At 36.6% G+C, this 15596-nt stretch overlaps 1 protein-coding gene across 1 annotated transcript in view; it reads left to right on the forward strand.

The window, feature by feature from the left end:
* The first annotated feature begins 1312 nt into the window (after positions 1–1312).
* Positions 1313–15596, forward strand: part of LOC306882435 (GDNF family receptor alpha-4-like) — a 132864-nt gene continuing 118580 nt past the window's right edge. The window contains exon 1 of the mRNA XM_079437047.1: positions 1313–1743. Within this exon, the coding sequence (XP_079293173.1) occupies positions 1701–1743 (43 nt within the window). The 5' untranslated portion in view covers positions 1313–1700. The remainder of the gene's footprint in view (positions 1744–15596) is intronic.

Below are 15596 nucleotides of genomic sequence, written 5' to 3' on the forward strand. Positions count from 1 at the left end.
GCAAACATTTTACTGGCCAAACTCTTTCTCTCTCACTCTCTAGCAAACTATCGTTCTCACTTTTTCTCACTTGTTCAGTCTCTCTTCCCTGTCAGTCAAAATACCTGCAGCAGGTATTATGTCATAATTATTACATCCACACTTCAAAGGTACCACAGCACTGAGAACAAAAGTGATGAAAAGAAGAAACATACAGTGAGATTGAACACAGCTCAAGCAATCACACACATATTTTCAACCTTTGCCAAACCTAATGGAAATGTCACTCATTTCTTATTTACACTGAGGCTGAGAGCTCTGCTTCCCAGCCTGAATGAATATTTCTCTCTGTTGAAATTGTTGCAGTGGCATGGAGCACAAACTAAATAAATAAATATTCACTGATTCTAGGAAAAAGGTCTACACAAGTTGAAAAAAAAAAAACGTATAAAGCAATTATGATGGACTCATCTCTGTTTAGACACATGTTTAGAGGTTTTCATTTGAGTGCATCTTCTATTGTTGCTGACAAGCTAAATACACATTTCACTACTAACATGGCCAATTTAACATGAGACTTAAAACATCTGAAAATAATGATAATTTATCTTTGTGTGCATTTGTCCCTAAACTGTTCTAGTTTTTATTTTATTATCACAGTAGTTTGTTTAATGTTTGTTCTGTGAGAAAGCAAAATAACCAAAATAAATGTAGAAAATCTAATAATAATAATAATAATAATAATAAAACAGTTTCTATATTATGTGACAGAGTTGACTTATAATAGTTGTGACAATAATATACAAGTACAGGTGGTTTTTTTTGGTACTGAGTGATGATGTAATTTTTTATTATTATTTAAAAAAAGAAATTATATATTTAATTTGTCATTATTAGTTTGTTAGTCATTATCTGTGATTCATTTCAATGCAACTGTTGCTATTTTAAGTGATACATGTTTTGTCCCATTTCTCAAGAACAAGTGTAACATTCAAATGATGAACAGATCTGGTTTTATATTTGAAAGCTTTACAAATAAAATGATATTTTCTATCCCCATGGATGTGGGTGACCTTCTAGCATACCACAGAATACACTAATAAATGTACGTTTCTGTTTTTGAAGCATTTTATCTTGTAACAAAAGACGAGATGAAATTCTAAATTTGTAAATAAAATGACATTTTTAAACTTTTTTTTTTTTTGGGGCGATCTCATGTTCCACAGAGTATGACATTTAATTGCATTCGCTTTCCCCACATTTGCTCCTCTCTGCTGTCAGTAGAGCTGGAGGGCAGAGCGCAGTGCTCTTACGCGTCCAGTGATTTGGTATCACTGCAGTTCTCATGCGCTCAGGAGTTAGACAGAGACGCAGCACCAGACGAAAAACATTCCCGAAGACCAGCACCGCTCTTCAATTAGTGTCTTGAGTACTAATGAGGTTTTTAACGCAGCATCCAAACTTGGTAATGAAATAGTGCCGTTTCGTGACCCTGATTTTGCGCAACTGTTTCCCTCGATCTGGCGCCAGATTTGCTGGGGGGAATAAAAGATGATTCTCGACGTGCTCTGTTCCTATGAAATGATTTGGATTGCGTCTCGCATTTTTGGAGAAAATCAGCACTGAACGTAGTACGACGTTTTCTGGACAACTTTGGTGCCAGTGGACACGGGCAGTCGCGAAAGTCTTTTACTGCCTCGAGATTGTTGGCTCTAAGCAGGATGGACCTCATCGGGCTCTACTTGTTCCAGCTGGCAATTTTTGGTGAGTTTTCCTCCGATTAATTCTGCTGATTTGAGGGGAACGGAGGATGAGCTCAGTTGCAGCTGTTGCGGATGTGAAGGGAATGATGAATCCCATCTTTGCCTGCAGACGCACGAATCATCTCCACTGTGTCGCTGCGTTTTAACTTCAACTTGTTTCTATTGCAATTGCAATGTTGTTATAAGTTATTCTAACCGAAAGTTGCAGTGTTTCGGCTGTTGGGACATTGATATTCTCTCTGGCTTGATTTACGCTAGATTGTCAGTGCGCACTTAAGTGTCATTATCATGTTTGGCACACCAAATGAGACGGATCGGACGACCCGCTGATGCGATTAAGTTTGTGTGTTAAAATTACCTGTCGCTTGTATTTAATGCGTTAATTCACGGCACATTACCTCCATCATTAAAGCAGCCACCTGACACCCTGTCCGTCAAGCTGTGCGCGTCATCGTGGCACCTCGCGCGGTCCGCAGATAGAGCGCAGGACGCATCCTACTGCAGCTATGCAAATGCCTTTAAAGAATTATGAAGAGCCAGCAGCCTGAGACTGTGGAGCCATGAACTCTTGTCAAAAGCGTTTACGACGGATACCTCCTAACTAGACCCCATGCCGCTGGCTCCTGTCGTCCTGTCGTTCCATTTGTGTATTCCACTGAGACTTAGTTTAGTCAAACAGTCTCAAGAGAAGCGCTTGTGCATTGGGCAACAGGCTGAAAGCAGGCGTTTTGAAGCAAGCTTTCTTGGCATGCCATGGTGGAGAAAAAAAAACAGTTCAGATTGATGATGATAGTCCTGTTTTCCCCTCTTAGATTGTATGATGTTTAATAGCCTCACTGATGCATTACTGCTAGAGTCGTGCTTCATTTAGTACTTTTAGATTTAAATTTCCACATTGAATATGGAACAGAAATGGGTTACATTTATGAGATAAATGTGAATGTCACAATGTTTTTAAGTATATACTCACTCAAACTTAAAAAGGAACAAAGAGAAAGTGGGAGGTGTGGAGGTGTCATTAGAAGCGTCATGTCATTGAGCGAACTTATATTTTCAAGTGGATTTTGACTACAACTTCCCCCAAAAAGGTAGCTATCTTTTATAATTATCAGAAGTACTGCAGATCACTTACTTTGAACATAAAACTGTCATCATCCAGCAACCCAGTTTGCAACAGCGTGTATATGCCAATTTTCAGTGGAACACATAAATAGTTATCATCAAAATGTCAAAGCTTTCCTTTACATAAAACAAAGAAGCATTGTCTGTAAAGTTCAGTTGCAATTTTGCTTGATTTAATTAAAAGATTCAATGTTTAGTTGGGATGTTGAACCGGGGTTTCCTTGCACGGTATCTGAAAATTGTATCACTAGCCAAAACATGTGTTACCCTTACATAATAAAGTGCCAAGTTGTTTGAAGGTGTTATGTAGCTTAGGGCAACAAATGAAACCAAGACTGCCACTGGTGCAACATTAAATACAAACAATATATATTTTATTATATATATATATTTTAAAATATAGGATTATGAGCAAAAACCAAAAGCAGGGGTAAAACCAGAACAGACATTCAATCACGGGCTATAGTCTTAAAAATAAAAGCATACTGTCAGTGTAACGTATATACTCTCTCTCTTTCTGACACATACTGGTTTTCCACTGAGGATCACAAGCAGAGGACGAAAGACATATAGCCACCAGTTAGACAGCCAGAGGCATGTTATGCAGTCATTGACGGAGAGTGACACTTGATTTTCACACATGTTTGTTTTGGTGGTGGTTGAGAATTTTCATTGTCTTTGGTCTAATGATATTCTAAACCAAAACTAACCTTCACACACACCTTTTTACATTTTCATTAAGACATTCAGTATGTTTATTAAGCTGTTTAGGTGATTTCAGTTTTTCTATCCTTGTGGGGACATTTTATTCTTAGCACTTTGAAGTCAGGGTGTGTTCATTTTACCTCTTTTAGAAACACAATACACTGCTAACAGCAAATATTTTGGGTCAATCTATGAAGCATCCTCTCCTGCAGGGGAGAGACAACCAATGTGAGCGATGATTGGTTTGTGTCCTTCTGTGTCACACTTCACTTTGACAGCCATCACGGTTCCAGTCCAAGGAGAAACGTTAATGGGCTTTGTCAACTGTTTTGTTGCAGTGTAAGCATTTAGAGAAACTTTGCCACCAAGTCTACAACATAATCATGTCAAATGTGGGCATGAAATATGATTAAGTTAGGAATGAATAAAGATGAGAAGAATGATTAGCATATAATTTTGTGTTACAATACTTTTTGACGTGTTCATTCTATCACTTCAGTGTAGCTATGAGTCTTTGAGCAAATCCGAATTGCCCTTTCTCAAAGTGTTAATACAAGTGATCATTACATAATTTCCAACAGTTAACAATAGTGTGAGATTCATGCATGTGAGGCAAATTAATTCCACCTTTCCTAGACTAATGCTCATTTAGCCCTTTAAGCTCTTAGGGGATTGAATACATTTGTTAGCCGCACATTTAGTAACCTTGAATTGTGGCAGATTACATTATGCGGTGCTGTTCATTGCGCCATGCTGGGATATGAATTCATCCTGGCACGGCTGCTGTTTCTCACCAGCATTAATGTGAATGGCCCTTCCCCTCCCCTACTGGCCTGTCCAGGTTCTCTGTCTTCACCCTGCTAATTATCCTCTGCCTACATCTCTTAGTCTATTCGTTCAGCATGATTTTTGGGGTGACTTTTTAATTAGCTGTCCCTGTGAGTGAATATTGACTGGGATTAACTTGATTCAGCCGGGGATAAGTAGGCGGGATAGATGAGTATTAATGTGCGGTGAGCAGACAGGGCTGTTATGTGTCTCAATAAAGGACTCATCGCACAGAATTTGGTCTAAAGGTGGAATCTTTGAGTGAAATCTTATCTAATGGCATGAGTAATCATGAAAAATGTCAATTTCGTCATAATTTGTGACGAACGAAAGTTTTACAAATGTGGAATGAAGTAAGGTTGAATAAATGAAGATATTTTTACTGAAACCTGAGAGATTTCCATTAATTTGGTAACAGTAAAAAGGCTTTTATTCATACATAAACAATTTGATAGACACACACATATAGAGCACATCAAATATGACTTGCAAAAACAATCAAATAACAAACGTTTGAGCTTCTGTTTACCATATTTGATAAGCTCTATGTGAGTTGATCAATTGTTTATATGTGAACAAAAGCCTAAATTGAATTTGCTCATTGTATAAAGTGATGTCTCTTCAGAGTGATTTGATTCATATGGATTACTTTTATAATATTTTTATTAACTTTCTGAATTGTCAAAAGTTTCAGTGTATTGAACTTTCAATGGAGGGACAAAAATCTCTCAGGCTTCATAACAAAATATGTTTCTTTAACTGTATTTACAAGAAGAATAAAAGTTTTATGGGTTTGAAATGACTTGAGGGTGAAAAATGAAAGAAATGTAAGTTTTGGTTAACAATATTTTTAATTAACATTTTGTAACCTCATCCTTGTTATGACTTTGGTACAGCTTTAAACTTTAGTGTGTCTTTGTATCTTTTGGTGATTAACAAGCCAGCTACCCTGACTTATTAATGTTTAATCAATCCAGTCTCATAAAAAAAAAACAAAGTTGATGATTTCATATAAATTCATACATTTTGGTTGGTACGAAAATTTATGATTTTTTGGAAGAAAGGGTCATCAATCCACGCCAATTCACCACAGATTCGTCAAAACATAAAATAATGCAGATTGCAATGAGAGTGTGTTGGTAGAATTATTAGCTTGAGCAGTAAGCTCTCACCTCTTAGGAGGAGCTACTAAATATTACATTCACTGACATTTAAGTTATTCTTAGATCTGTGTATGAGATCTGAGGATATTGCAGTGCAATTTTTCATTATAACTATTTAATTATAGCTTTTCTGTTCTGCAATGTATTAGCAATAGTGTTGTTTTGTTGAGCAGCTCTATTTTTTCCTAACAGACTTGAAACCGTATCTGTCAATAATGTATGCTAGAGTTTATTCAAGTTATGAGTTCGTTCAATTCTCCAACACAACGATTCTCCATTCCAAAGTGGAGACGCTCATCTGCCTGTCTATTTATTTATTTATTAAATGAAAATATAAACACAGGGTTTCTGCAGGTTTGATGAAGGTAAATTTAAGACCTTTTTAAGAGAAAATAAAGACAAGTTAAGAAACACAGTTAAAGGAACCCGATACAACAATATGTTCTCTTAATGTAAATGTCTAGGGAACACAATGATTTGTATTAGCAACACTTAAAAGTTTGAAAATACAACTTCCAACATCTTTCCATTACAATATGGAAATAACTTTTACTGTGCCTTCAGATCGCACTGCAAACAAGTTCTGCATCTGTATTTTAGTTTTTTTCCAGTGAAGCAAAATGACATAATATATGTCTTGTTTATGGTCAAAATTAATCAAAGTGAAGTGAGTATTTGATAGAAACAAGAACAAATAGCTGACATTTGCCATGTGCCTCTCCAGTGTGTATTGTTTTAAGGATGTTTAAATATTTGTGCTGGAAAACAAGACAAAAATACTGAGCAAGATGAACCTTTTTTGCGATGCATACAACTTTTATCGAATTTAGTTTTTTAAGGCCTTAAATTGTGGATGGGGATGAATTAAGATATTTTAAGACCCCCAGAAACCCTGTAAGCAGCATAACGCAATACAAGAATGCTACAGATTCAACTAAGACAAAGAACCGACATACTGTATAAACACGTTGTCCCTCCTCATGCCCCTGTGCATGGATATGTACTGCGGTATATATCAGGGCCCATATTCACAAAACATTTTATCTTATCACTAAGAGTTCTCCTAAATAGCAGTAAAAGTTTTTAGCTAAGAGTTTTCTCTTAAAACCTATTCACAAATCTGCTGAGACAAACTTTTACTAAGGAATAGAGAGAAGTCTTAAGCTAAGAGTAAGGGCGGAGTTGACCTCGTTGCTATGGATCATTTCAGCATGCTTACTATGCACACAGTGATTGGCTGATAGGAGAGGGGAGAGGTCTCTGTCAGAGATTTATTCATAGAAATATTGTAGAGCACGATATTATGTTGCCATATCCAAATAAAGGTTTAAAAATAAAGTTAATTGCCACATTCAAATAAAGATTTTAACATGCAGGCTAAGTGTCACTAATTAAACAAATATATGTTCAGCTAATTGTCAGTCTCTTACATGTATGCTTCTTGTAGCGGATGCATATAAACCGCCTTTTAATTAACAGAGTAGAATAATCATGACTGATAGTAAGACATGCAAACGTACAAGAAAACCAAACTGGACTCAAAAACATCTGTTACTTCTTGCCCAACTGGTTAATGAAAAGGATATAATCAAAGGAAAATTTGGAGTTGGGATAACCTCCAAACCTTAAAGGTGATACCATTTTAAAGGCTCATTATGGTCAAATGTTTCTAAATGTTTATATTCTGAGGCAGATTGCCAGCAACAGTCATTTTAGGATAGCTGTGAGTTGGTCTCAGTGACATAGGAGTCCTCTTCACTACTCCTAACGTTTCACAGATTTAGGACCTAGTTTTAGCGCTAAAACGCTTTGTGAAATACTCTTAGAGCAAAAATTTAGGAGTCCTAAAATTGACACACCCACTGTTTTTAAGATTTTCTCCTAAATCGGTGAGTTAGGAGCTACTTTTAGCCTTAAGATGTTTTGTGAATACGGGCCCAGATCTCTACTCAGGATGACGCATTTCTGCCATCAAATCACCCAGTCCTAATATGGTGTTGTATCTAGCACACCTGATAGACCTACATGTGTGAGGTCAGGTCTGAAATATGCACCCTCGGTGCAAGCTCATTTAGAGTCAGTCATCCATTCAGTCGGCATGTTGCACAGGAACCGATCCGCCCCTATCATCTGGAGAGAGCAGAGAAGAAAAGAGGAGAAATGGAGACCTTTTTTGGATTTTAGATAAAGGAAAGCACACACACACACACACACACACACACACACAATCGTGGAGTGGGCAGAGAGGACTGAAGCGCAGGAGGAGGTGACAGAGCAGCTCATTATGTTAACGGCCCATCATTCCGCCATCTTTGTAAAGGCACGATTAAACTGCCAGGACAATTACCAGAGCCTCAATAAAAGAATCTGGCATTTTTACGACTTTCATGCAGCATACCGACAGGCGGAATGGGAAAGGCCGGAGATTGTCTGGAGTGATTTTATCTCAGCAGGGTGCTGAAGAACACTACCACCATGCTCACAAGCAGAGATTCTTGTTAGTGCTTCGGAGGCTGGTCGTGAATAAGGAGGAATTGAGGCTGAGCCACAGTCACGTGAATACAAATGAACAGGGTTCAGACTTTTGTCGGGTCCATGTGCCGCAACCACAAGAATACAGATCAACATTGCAGGGTCTGATGGTCTCTGCCTGGGAGGGGATATAAAGTGATGTGTGAACTGAGGCACGTTTTGTTCTGTTTACTGTAGCCTTTCTGTCCCTTCTGTCTGCGAGAGACTTTTGTTCATGAAGAACAAAACACTCAAGCTTGGAGAATGTGTAAACCTCAACCCCTGTAGAGCCGACATGTGCCTTTGGCTTGAACGAGTGTGTGTTCAGGGTCCAAAATGAACTTTCTGCAATGGCTAGTGAAAAGACTAAATCTTTTATCTTTTTATCTTTTTTTTATTATTATTATTATTATTTTGGGGACGATTAAACTGCATTTAACATTATTCTTTTACAAAATATATTTAATAAAATATAATTTTCTTCTGTAAAACTGTAAAGTGTAATTTTCTGTTTATTACACTGCTTAAGCGTTATTTTTTAAAGAAGTAACATATGACACAGTAATCTGTATAAATACAGTATTAAAGAACTAATAATTTCCTACATGAAAAATTATGTTTGTTTAAAAATACTGATCAAACTGATTATTAGTCTACATTCATTGACCATGGTAATGCAAACAGTACAGGTCATTGTCTCACTTGCAGCATCAACACAAGCTAAGTCTGTCTCTTTAAAAAGAAAATACAAAAATGTGAAGATTTTGCCAATAGGGTCTGGCTGCAGACTTGCACTTGTACTCTCAGACTTGCACTCTCAGACACTTGAGCCATATTAAATGTTTATGGTTTTCTATGGGAGGAAAATGCTTTACGAGAAACTTTACGTATTGCGTTCATATTTTGCTGTTCTGTAGCCACGGATTTGCGGGTCTTTTCATTTTCTCCTACAGATGACTTGCAGGACCCTGTTCGTTATTGTACTAAATTAGTTTTAATCGTTTAACCACCACAGCGTCTTGTCTCCATTGGCAACGCACACAATTCGTGTCGAATGCAAGTGACGTCTCAGGTAGTGGAGAGTGCAAGCGGCGATTGGAAGTGACATTGTAATTTAGTTTCTTTTTTCGTCTTCACCACCTGGCTACTGTTGTAAAATGTTGAGAGATTCAAACTAAAAATAATCAATAAATAGAATGGAATCGCAAGTGTCTGAGAGTGCAAGTCTGAGAGTGCAAGTCTGCAGCCATACCCTTCTCAGATTTTGTGGTGAAATGCAAGGAATATTTTGCATCGTGAACTTCTGGAAACAAAACAAAAATCCTACAGTGCTGAATCTTTTACTGAGATATAAGCTGTTTAAAGATAAGGAAGATGTGTCAGACTGACAGATAAATCGTCACTTACATCAGCAAGGCTAAAATTATTATTCATGCAGTTCTTTTTAAACCCTGTTAATGCAGCTTGTCCTTATAAAGTGGCCGACCAACTCTGTTTGCTCACTACATCTGTTTTTACTTGTATTTGGTGTGTGGCGAGCATTAAATTTGGACCCTGTGTGTACAGATCAACTGCTATGATGCAGCGCCTGTGAATTATCACAATACTGACAATAAAAAGTTGCCTGCAGTCTGGCATAAACATTATCTCTGCCAGTTCTAATGAAACCTGCATGCAACGGTGTGACTAAACTTCATTCACATGCATTAAAGCCTCTTATTGCATTTTAACTCGAAGACAAAAGGAGCATCACCTTCGGTGTAACATGATTAATTCTTCCTGAATAGGTAACATATATGGTGCACTACCAGCTGTTACCATGCTCATAACAGTCAAATGCTAAAGTCAGCAGGCTTGGCATGGCATCAGTCATAATTAGGTTAGGCCACACTGGATATGCCTCACATAGCTCTGCCTTTGATTCCTTCATGTTCATTTGGGAGTTGATGGAAAGGACCGATAGGTCAAATCAGGGCAACAAGTGGTAGAATCTGTGGGCAGTTCAGCTAAACACACTTTGATTGGATTTAGTTGATTGGTTCCTAATGAGCAGTTCACCAAAATGCACTGAGCTGATTGGCCTGTAATTAGTAGACTGACAAAATACACCATGCTGATTGGCTCGCAATGAGGACAAAATATGGTGGAGGCTGATAAACCAGTCATTAACAGTCCAGGTGTCTATTGAGAACAAGCACTGTGAAGTTGGCTTGGAAATTAAACAGAGAGCACAGTTTTGTATACTTTGACAAGAAGGCAAGATATCGGCCTGTTCTGTATGATTACATAATAGATGCATTTTCTCTAAAAAAAAAACAGCTCATAAAAGACTCTTGAAGCTTCAAATATGCACTTTAACTTTGAATCACACAGAACTCTCAAAAATATCTCCATTATCTTTTGATTTATCTTTTATAAAAGATAAGGTAATATTTGGCAAACAACACATCGCAATACAGAATACAGCAGCTGGAGATAAAATAGACAGCGAGAGAATGCAAACTTTGTAAAGGGGTCATTAAATATATTTATTTATTATTATCATTCCATTGTTCTCCTGACATCCATTAGCATTAGTCATTTTTTGTAAAGGTTTGCATCAAAGTTGGTAATTTTGAATCCTCTTTCTGACTTTTAATAGGCTTAGTTTTGCTGCTGTAATAGCTGTATCTTTTAGACTTACAAGGGAACGCCCTCTTTGTATTGAATCTTATATTCTATTCTTCAATAACTAATATGCCACTTTGCAAACTCGGCATAAAAACTCATAGAAAGTTGAACAGGAGATTCAATGATTAGGAGCAGAACAACTCAAATCTTCTTGTTTTGGTATTTAAGCATTATGTTTTTTATTCATTACCTACTGTAACAGGGTGAGCTAAAAACATAGGCATTGTTGATGTGATGTGCTGATGGACTGTCATATGTTAATTTAGTCATCTATATGATGTCACAAATGTGAAATGAGTCGCTTTTTAATAGACATAAATTGTCCCTGACGAGTCAAGTCAATGTTATTTGTATAGCTCTTTTCACAATATGCATTGTTTTAAGGCAGCTTTACGGAAAATCATGATCTTAATGTCTATTTTTGGGGGTACAAAGATGTACCTTATAATGGTTGCTCCTTAGGTCTATTGCCACAGTGACAGCTTTTTGTACCTTTTTTTCTGTGAGTGTATCCTCATAACTTATAGTCACATTTAACAGATTAGAGCTGGGTGACAATATAGTTCACAGAGGGAGGTTTAAGTTCTGAAAGTTAGAATATGTCACCGTGAACTTACATTTTATGCCACATTTTATTCTTAAAGATGAAGCAAAAAGATTTATTTTTAATCATACGGTCCCTTTAAAAATGGCGCTGAAACAGCTCAGCCTTAGTAATTTTACTTAGAGCTGTAGTCTGCAAGTTTTGCCTCTTTGTCGCCATCTCTGTTTGAAAACCTGGAATTGCAGTTACTTGCGGAATTATCTTCATTGCATGGGTTGTGAGTTGGCACGGCTCCAGCGCGGATGAATCAGTCAGTCACCGCAACGGTGTGAATCCTGTGTTTAGTAATCACAGATTGTAGCCTACGTCTTGGAATATATGACCCAAATAAGAATTTTCACCATATATTGTCATCTGAACAAGTAAGTAACAAGTCTGCCACGTTTGTTCTGACCAACTGAGGAAAAAAGCACTAAAATAAATCACGCTACCAATGGTGGTTTAATCTAAAGATCGGTTAGCTCATATCACATCAAACCACGCAAAGTATTATTATTGTTATACTTTATTCTCAAATTATTAATGTTAACAACATCAGCATTGCGTGACTATGAGTGTAGTGTGTATTAGCATGCAGATTTCAATTTCTGTACAGTCTAATCTCTAATTGTCATACCATTTGAATTTCATAAGACATTCTTTTAACCCAAAAAGCAAACTATGCTCCCTTCGAACTGGTTGTCTTTAAAATACAAATCTTGTGTAATCCCAAACTGTAATCAGAAGCACATTTAAAACTGGAATATAATTTAATTTCATTCACATGTGCTTCATATACAGTAATACTTTCTGGATTACAGTCTGCCGTCAAATGATTTTTTGACATTTAATTATTCTAGCTGCTGTGAGAAAAAGCTGTAAACGATGCGCCACTTGCAGGATCCTCACATGCGATAGCCTAGTAGCCGGGACAACTTCTTTATGTTTACAGACGTGACGCAGTGCCATGCTCGAATTTCCCGCGAAAACCTACCCGTACCACTCAAATTAGAAAACATTATTATAAGCTAACCGTGGTGAATCAGGCTAAAGTAAGGCGATAGTTTTGAATACTGGCTGGTTATGTACTTGCTCAAATATTGAATTTGGATAATTTTTAACAGAAAAAAAAGTTACGGACGGCAGCTTTAATTTTACTTTACTTAATAGAACTTGGACTTGCCCTAAACTGCGCCACATTTCTCAGTCTGTTACTTCTGTACATGCCCACAATATTATTCAGAGTGTTAACTAATCAGAAGCTTAATGTCATGTCTTGCTCTATTTATTTATTTATTTATTTAAGTAATCACAAAGGTTTTATTGCATTGTTTTTTGGGCTAGTTAATATAAGTTAATTAATACATTATAATAATTAGTAATTATTGTTAATAATTAGCTTTATATAAAACAAAGTAAAAAAAGTTAACTAGGTAAACATTTAGATGTGTGTATTTCACAGTTAAATGTGAAAAAAAAACACAATAAAACCATTTAGTTGTTTTGTGTATTAGTTCTATGCTCCATAGCACCTCACCACAGCAAACAGCCTGTTTACATGACAGTCAGACCACTGTGACAGAATGCAACTCTCTCTCTCTCTCTCTCTCTCTCTCACACACACACACACACACACACACACACGCGCACTCAACTGTTGGTTTGTTTGCAATTACAAGGCAATTCACTCTCCTGATCTCTCAATCTCATTCTTTCTGCCCTGTTCTATTTTACTCAATAAAACTAATTTCTAGCTTGTCTTTGTAGGGTCTACTGTATAGATTGGCCAGAACAGTATAGGTTTGTAGGTAAAGTGAATTTGTTGCTCCTACCTGGATTGCCTTCGGTTTTAACTTTTTGAGTTAAAGTACATACATAAATGGTGTCAATATTGAGAAGGTGAGCTAATCTATTTTTAACATGATTCTCTTGTTATGTGCAGGTGCTACAGTTTGATGGCCGTCACCGAAGGGTACAAAGTAGTTTAATTAAGTCTATGTGGTCTTTTCTGAAGGCAATACATTTGTACATAAATAGTGGGATCTAAAAGTCTGGGGGCACAATGCAAATTTGGGATTCAAAGTGTAAATAAAACCTAGAAATAAACAGAAAGGATATTGAAAATTTTAAAGCAAAGACACATTATGATGGAAAATGGATTTGGATCCATCTCAAATCACGTTGGATTACATAGTCATGAGATTTGACACAAATGTACGGAGTCAATTAAAGCAAAACGGGGACTAATTGCTATTCAGATCATCTAATTTGCTACGGAAAAAAAAAAAAAAAACATTTTCACTAGCGGTCTCTCACACACACAAATACAAAAAACATGAAAAATCATCATTTAAAATTAATTAAACATGACAATGAAGACAAAAGGCTGCATAGGGAGTGTTGTGATGACCAAATGGACATCAGTGTTAGCTGCTGGAGAGATGGACAGTTATTAAGCAGGGTTTATTGATCCCCGTCTCCTCGACATGCTCCCGGGATTACCCACTGTCCTCCTCGAGGGCTATCAATGTTCATTAGTCAGTGTGACGCAGAGTGATGTTCCCGCTGTTCTGGAGTTATAGATGAAGCATCGGGAGGTGAGAGTATCGATACCATCACAGCGTGTGGGCGGCAGCGTTTGATTTGAGTCTAAGTCGTGTCCACTCAACAGATGGCTAACAGCAGAGGTGCTGCCACATTCCCAGCATGCAGTGGTAAAAACTTAAATGGTCTCCCTGGACTGGTGTGTGTGTATGGTAAGATAAAAAAAAAAAAAAAAAGTTTTTGAAAGTCTCTTTATTTGCAATTATTTTTGATTTAAAATAGAGTAAAATCAGTAATACTGTGAATTATTAAAAATTAAAAGAACTGTTTTAATATTATCCTGTGATAATATTCAGCTTTATTACTCCAGTATTCAGTGTCACATGATCTTTAAGAAATTATTCTAATATGCTGATTTGCTACTAACTAAACTAACACATTTCTTGTTATTTTCAATGCTGAAAACAATTGTGCTGTTAAATATTGTTGTGGAAACTTTTACTTGTCTGTAATGTCACTTTTGATCAATTTAATGTATCATAGCTGAATAAATGTATCAATGTCTTTAAACAATATCTTACTGCCCCCAAACCTTTTGTCATCGTAGTTCTATTTAACATTCCATTTCTTCAAACTGTAAGCCTATTTATCATTTGGGCATTGGCGGCTCATCTTAGCCTAGTATCCATTTTGCAAAAGCCTGAATTCAAAAGATAAAGCTAAGTGCCATGTACTGTCTCTTAACAATCTCCTACATCAATTTTCTCTACATCATCATAACTCTGGACATAAAGGAATTCAATTCGAAAGAAACCAAAACACATGGACATTAATTGCTTATTACTATATACAGGGCTGTTGAACGCTTGATTTTGATTTGTCGTCGAATGTTCTACGGTTATGCAATTATTTTTCAGGAAACGCACAGCTCAAGTAGCTGCAGGCAGGTCTTGACTGCATTATACTTCCATATCTCCTCACCGTATGATTTCAGTTACTTCAAAGATCCTTACAGCCTACAACAGCAAAAGAACCAAAACCCACAAAATCACTTACCAATTAAACAAAAATAAACAGGATAAAAACGACAAACTATTTCCATGTTTTTCCAACAAAATTACATCTTATTACCTATTAAAAGCATGGTTTCTTTTTCCTGCTCTCTCTCTCCCATAAAAAGTGCTCATATACAGTACAGACACACATGAGCACAGAAACTTGTTGTCAGCGTTGCTATTCAACTTTCAGTAAAATCGTTTTGTTGAATATTTTTGAAGCAGTTAAACTTACAGGTTCACTGTTAGATGCTGCTGCTGAACACTGTTAAGAGACTAAGGTAATTTAATTTAATTTCTCTAATAACAGACTAAAAAAGGTCTACCAAAAATCATGCAAGATCCATCTCTTCATATAATCCTGTTGGGGTTAATGATTTCAACTCAAAAATCCAAAAAGTCTCTCTTTGTAACAATTTTCTATCACGGTTACCACCTCTCCTGTGTAAATGAACCCTCTCAATGCCCAGGAATCAGAAGAAGAATGTTTTGCAGACTCAAAATGATGAACAAAATGGAGAAGTATGATCCTGTCTCCTGATAGTTCTCATATGTTCAACAATTCTAGCGCGCAATGCACGTTTTGTTTTTCCAACATACAGTAAAGGGCAAGAACAAAAAAAAATGTATATCACGTGTTGTTTTGCATGTGATCAATTGTTTAATTTCATAA

Source organism: Barbus barbus (assembly GCF_936440315.1).
Source record: "Barbus barbus genome assembly, chromosome: 16".
Classification (NCBI taxonomy): domain Eukaryota; kingdom Metazoa; phylum Chordata; class Actinopteri; order Cypriniformes; family Cyprinidae; genus Barbus; species Barbus barbus.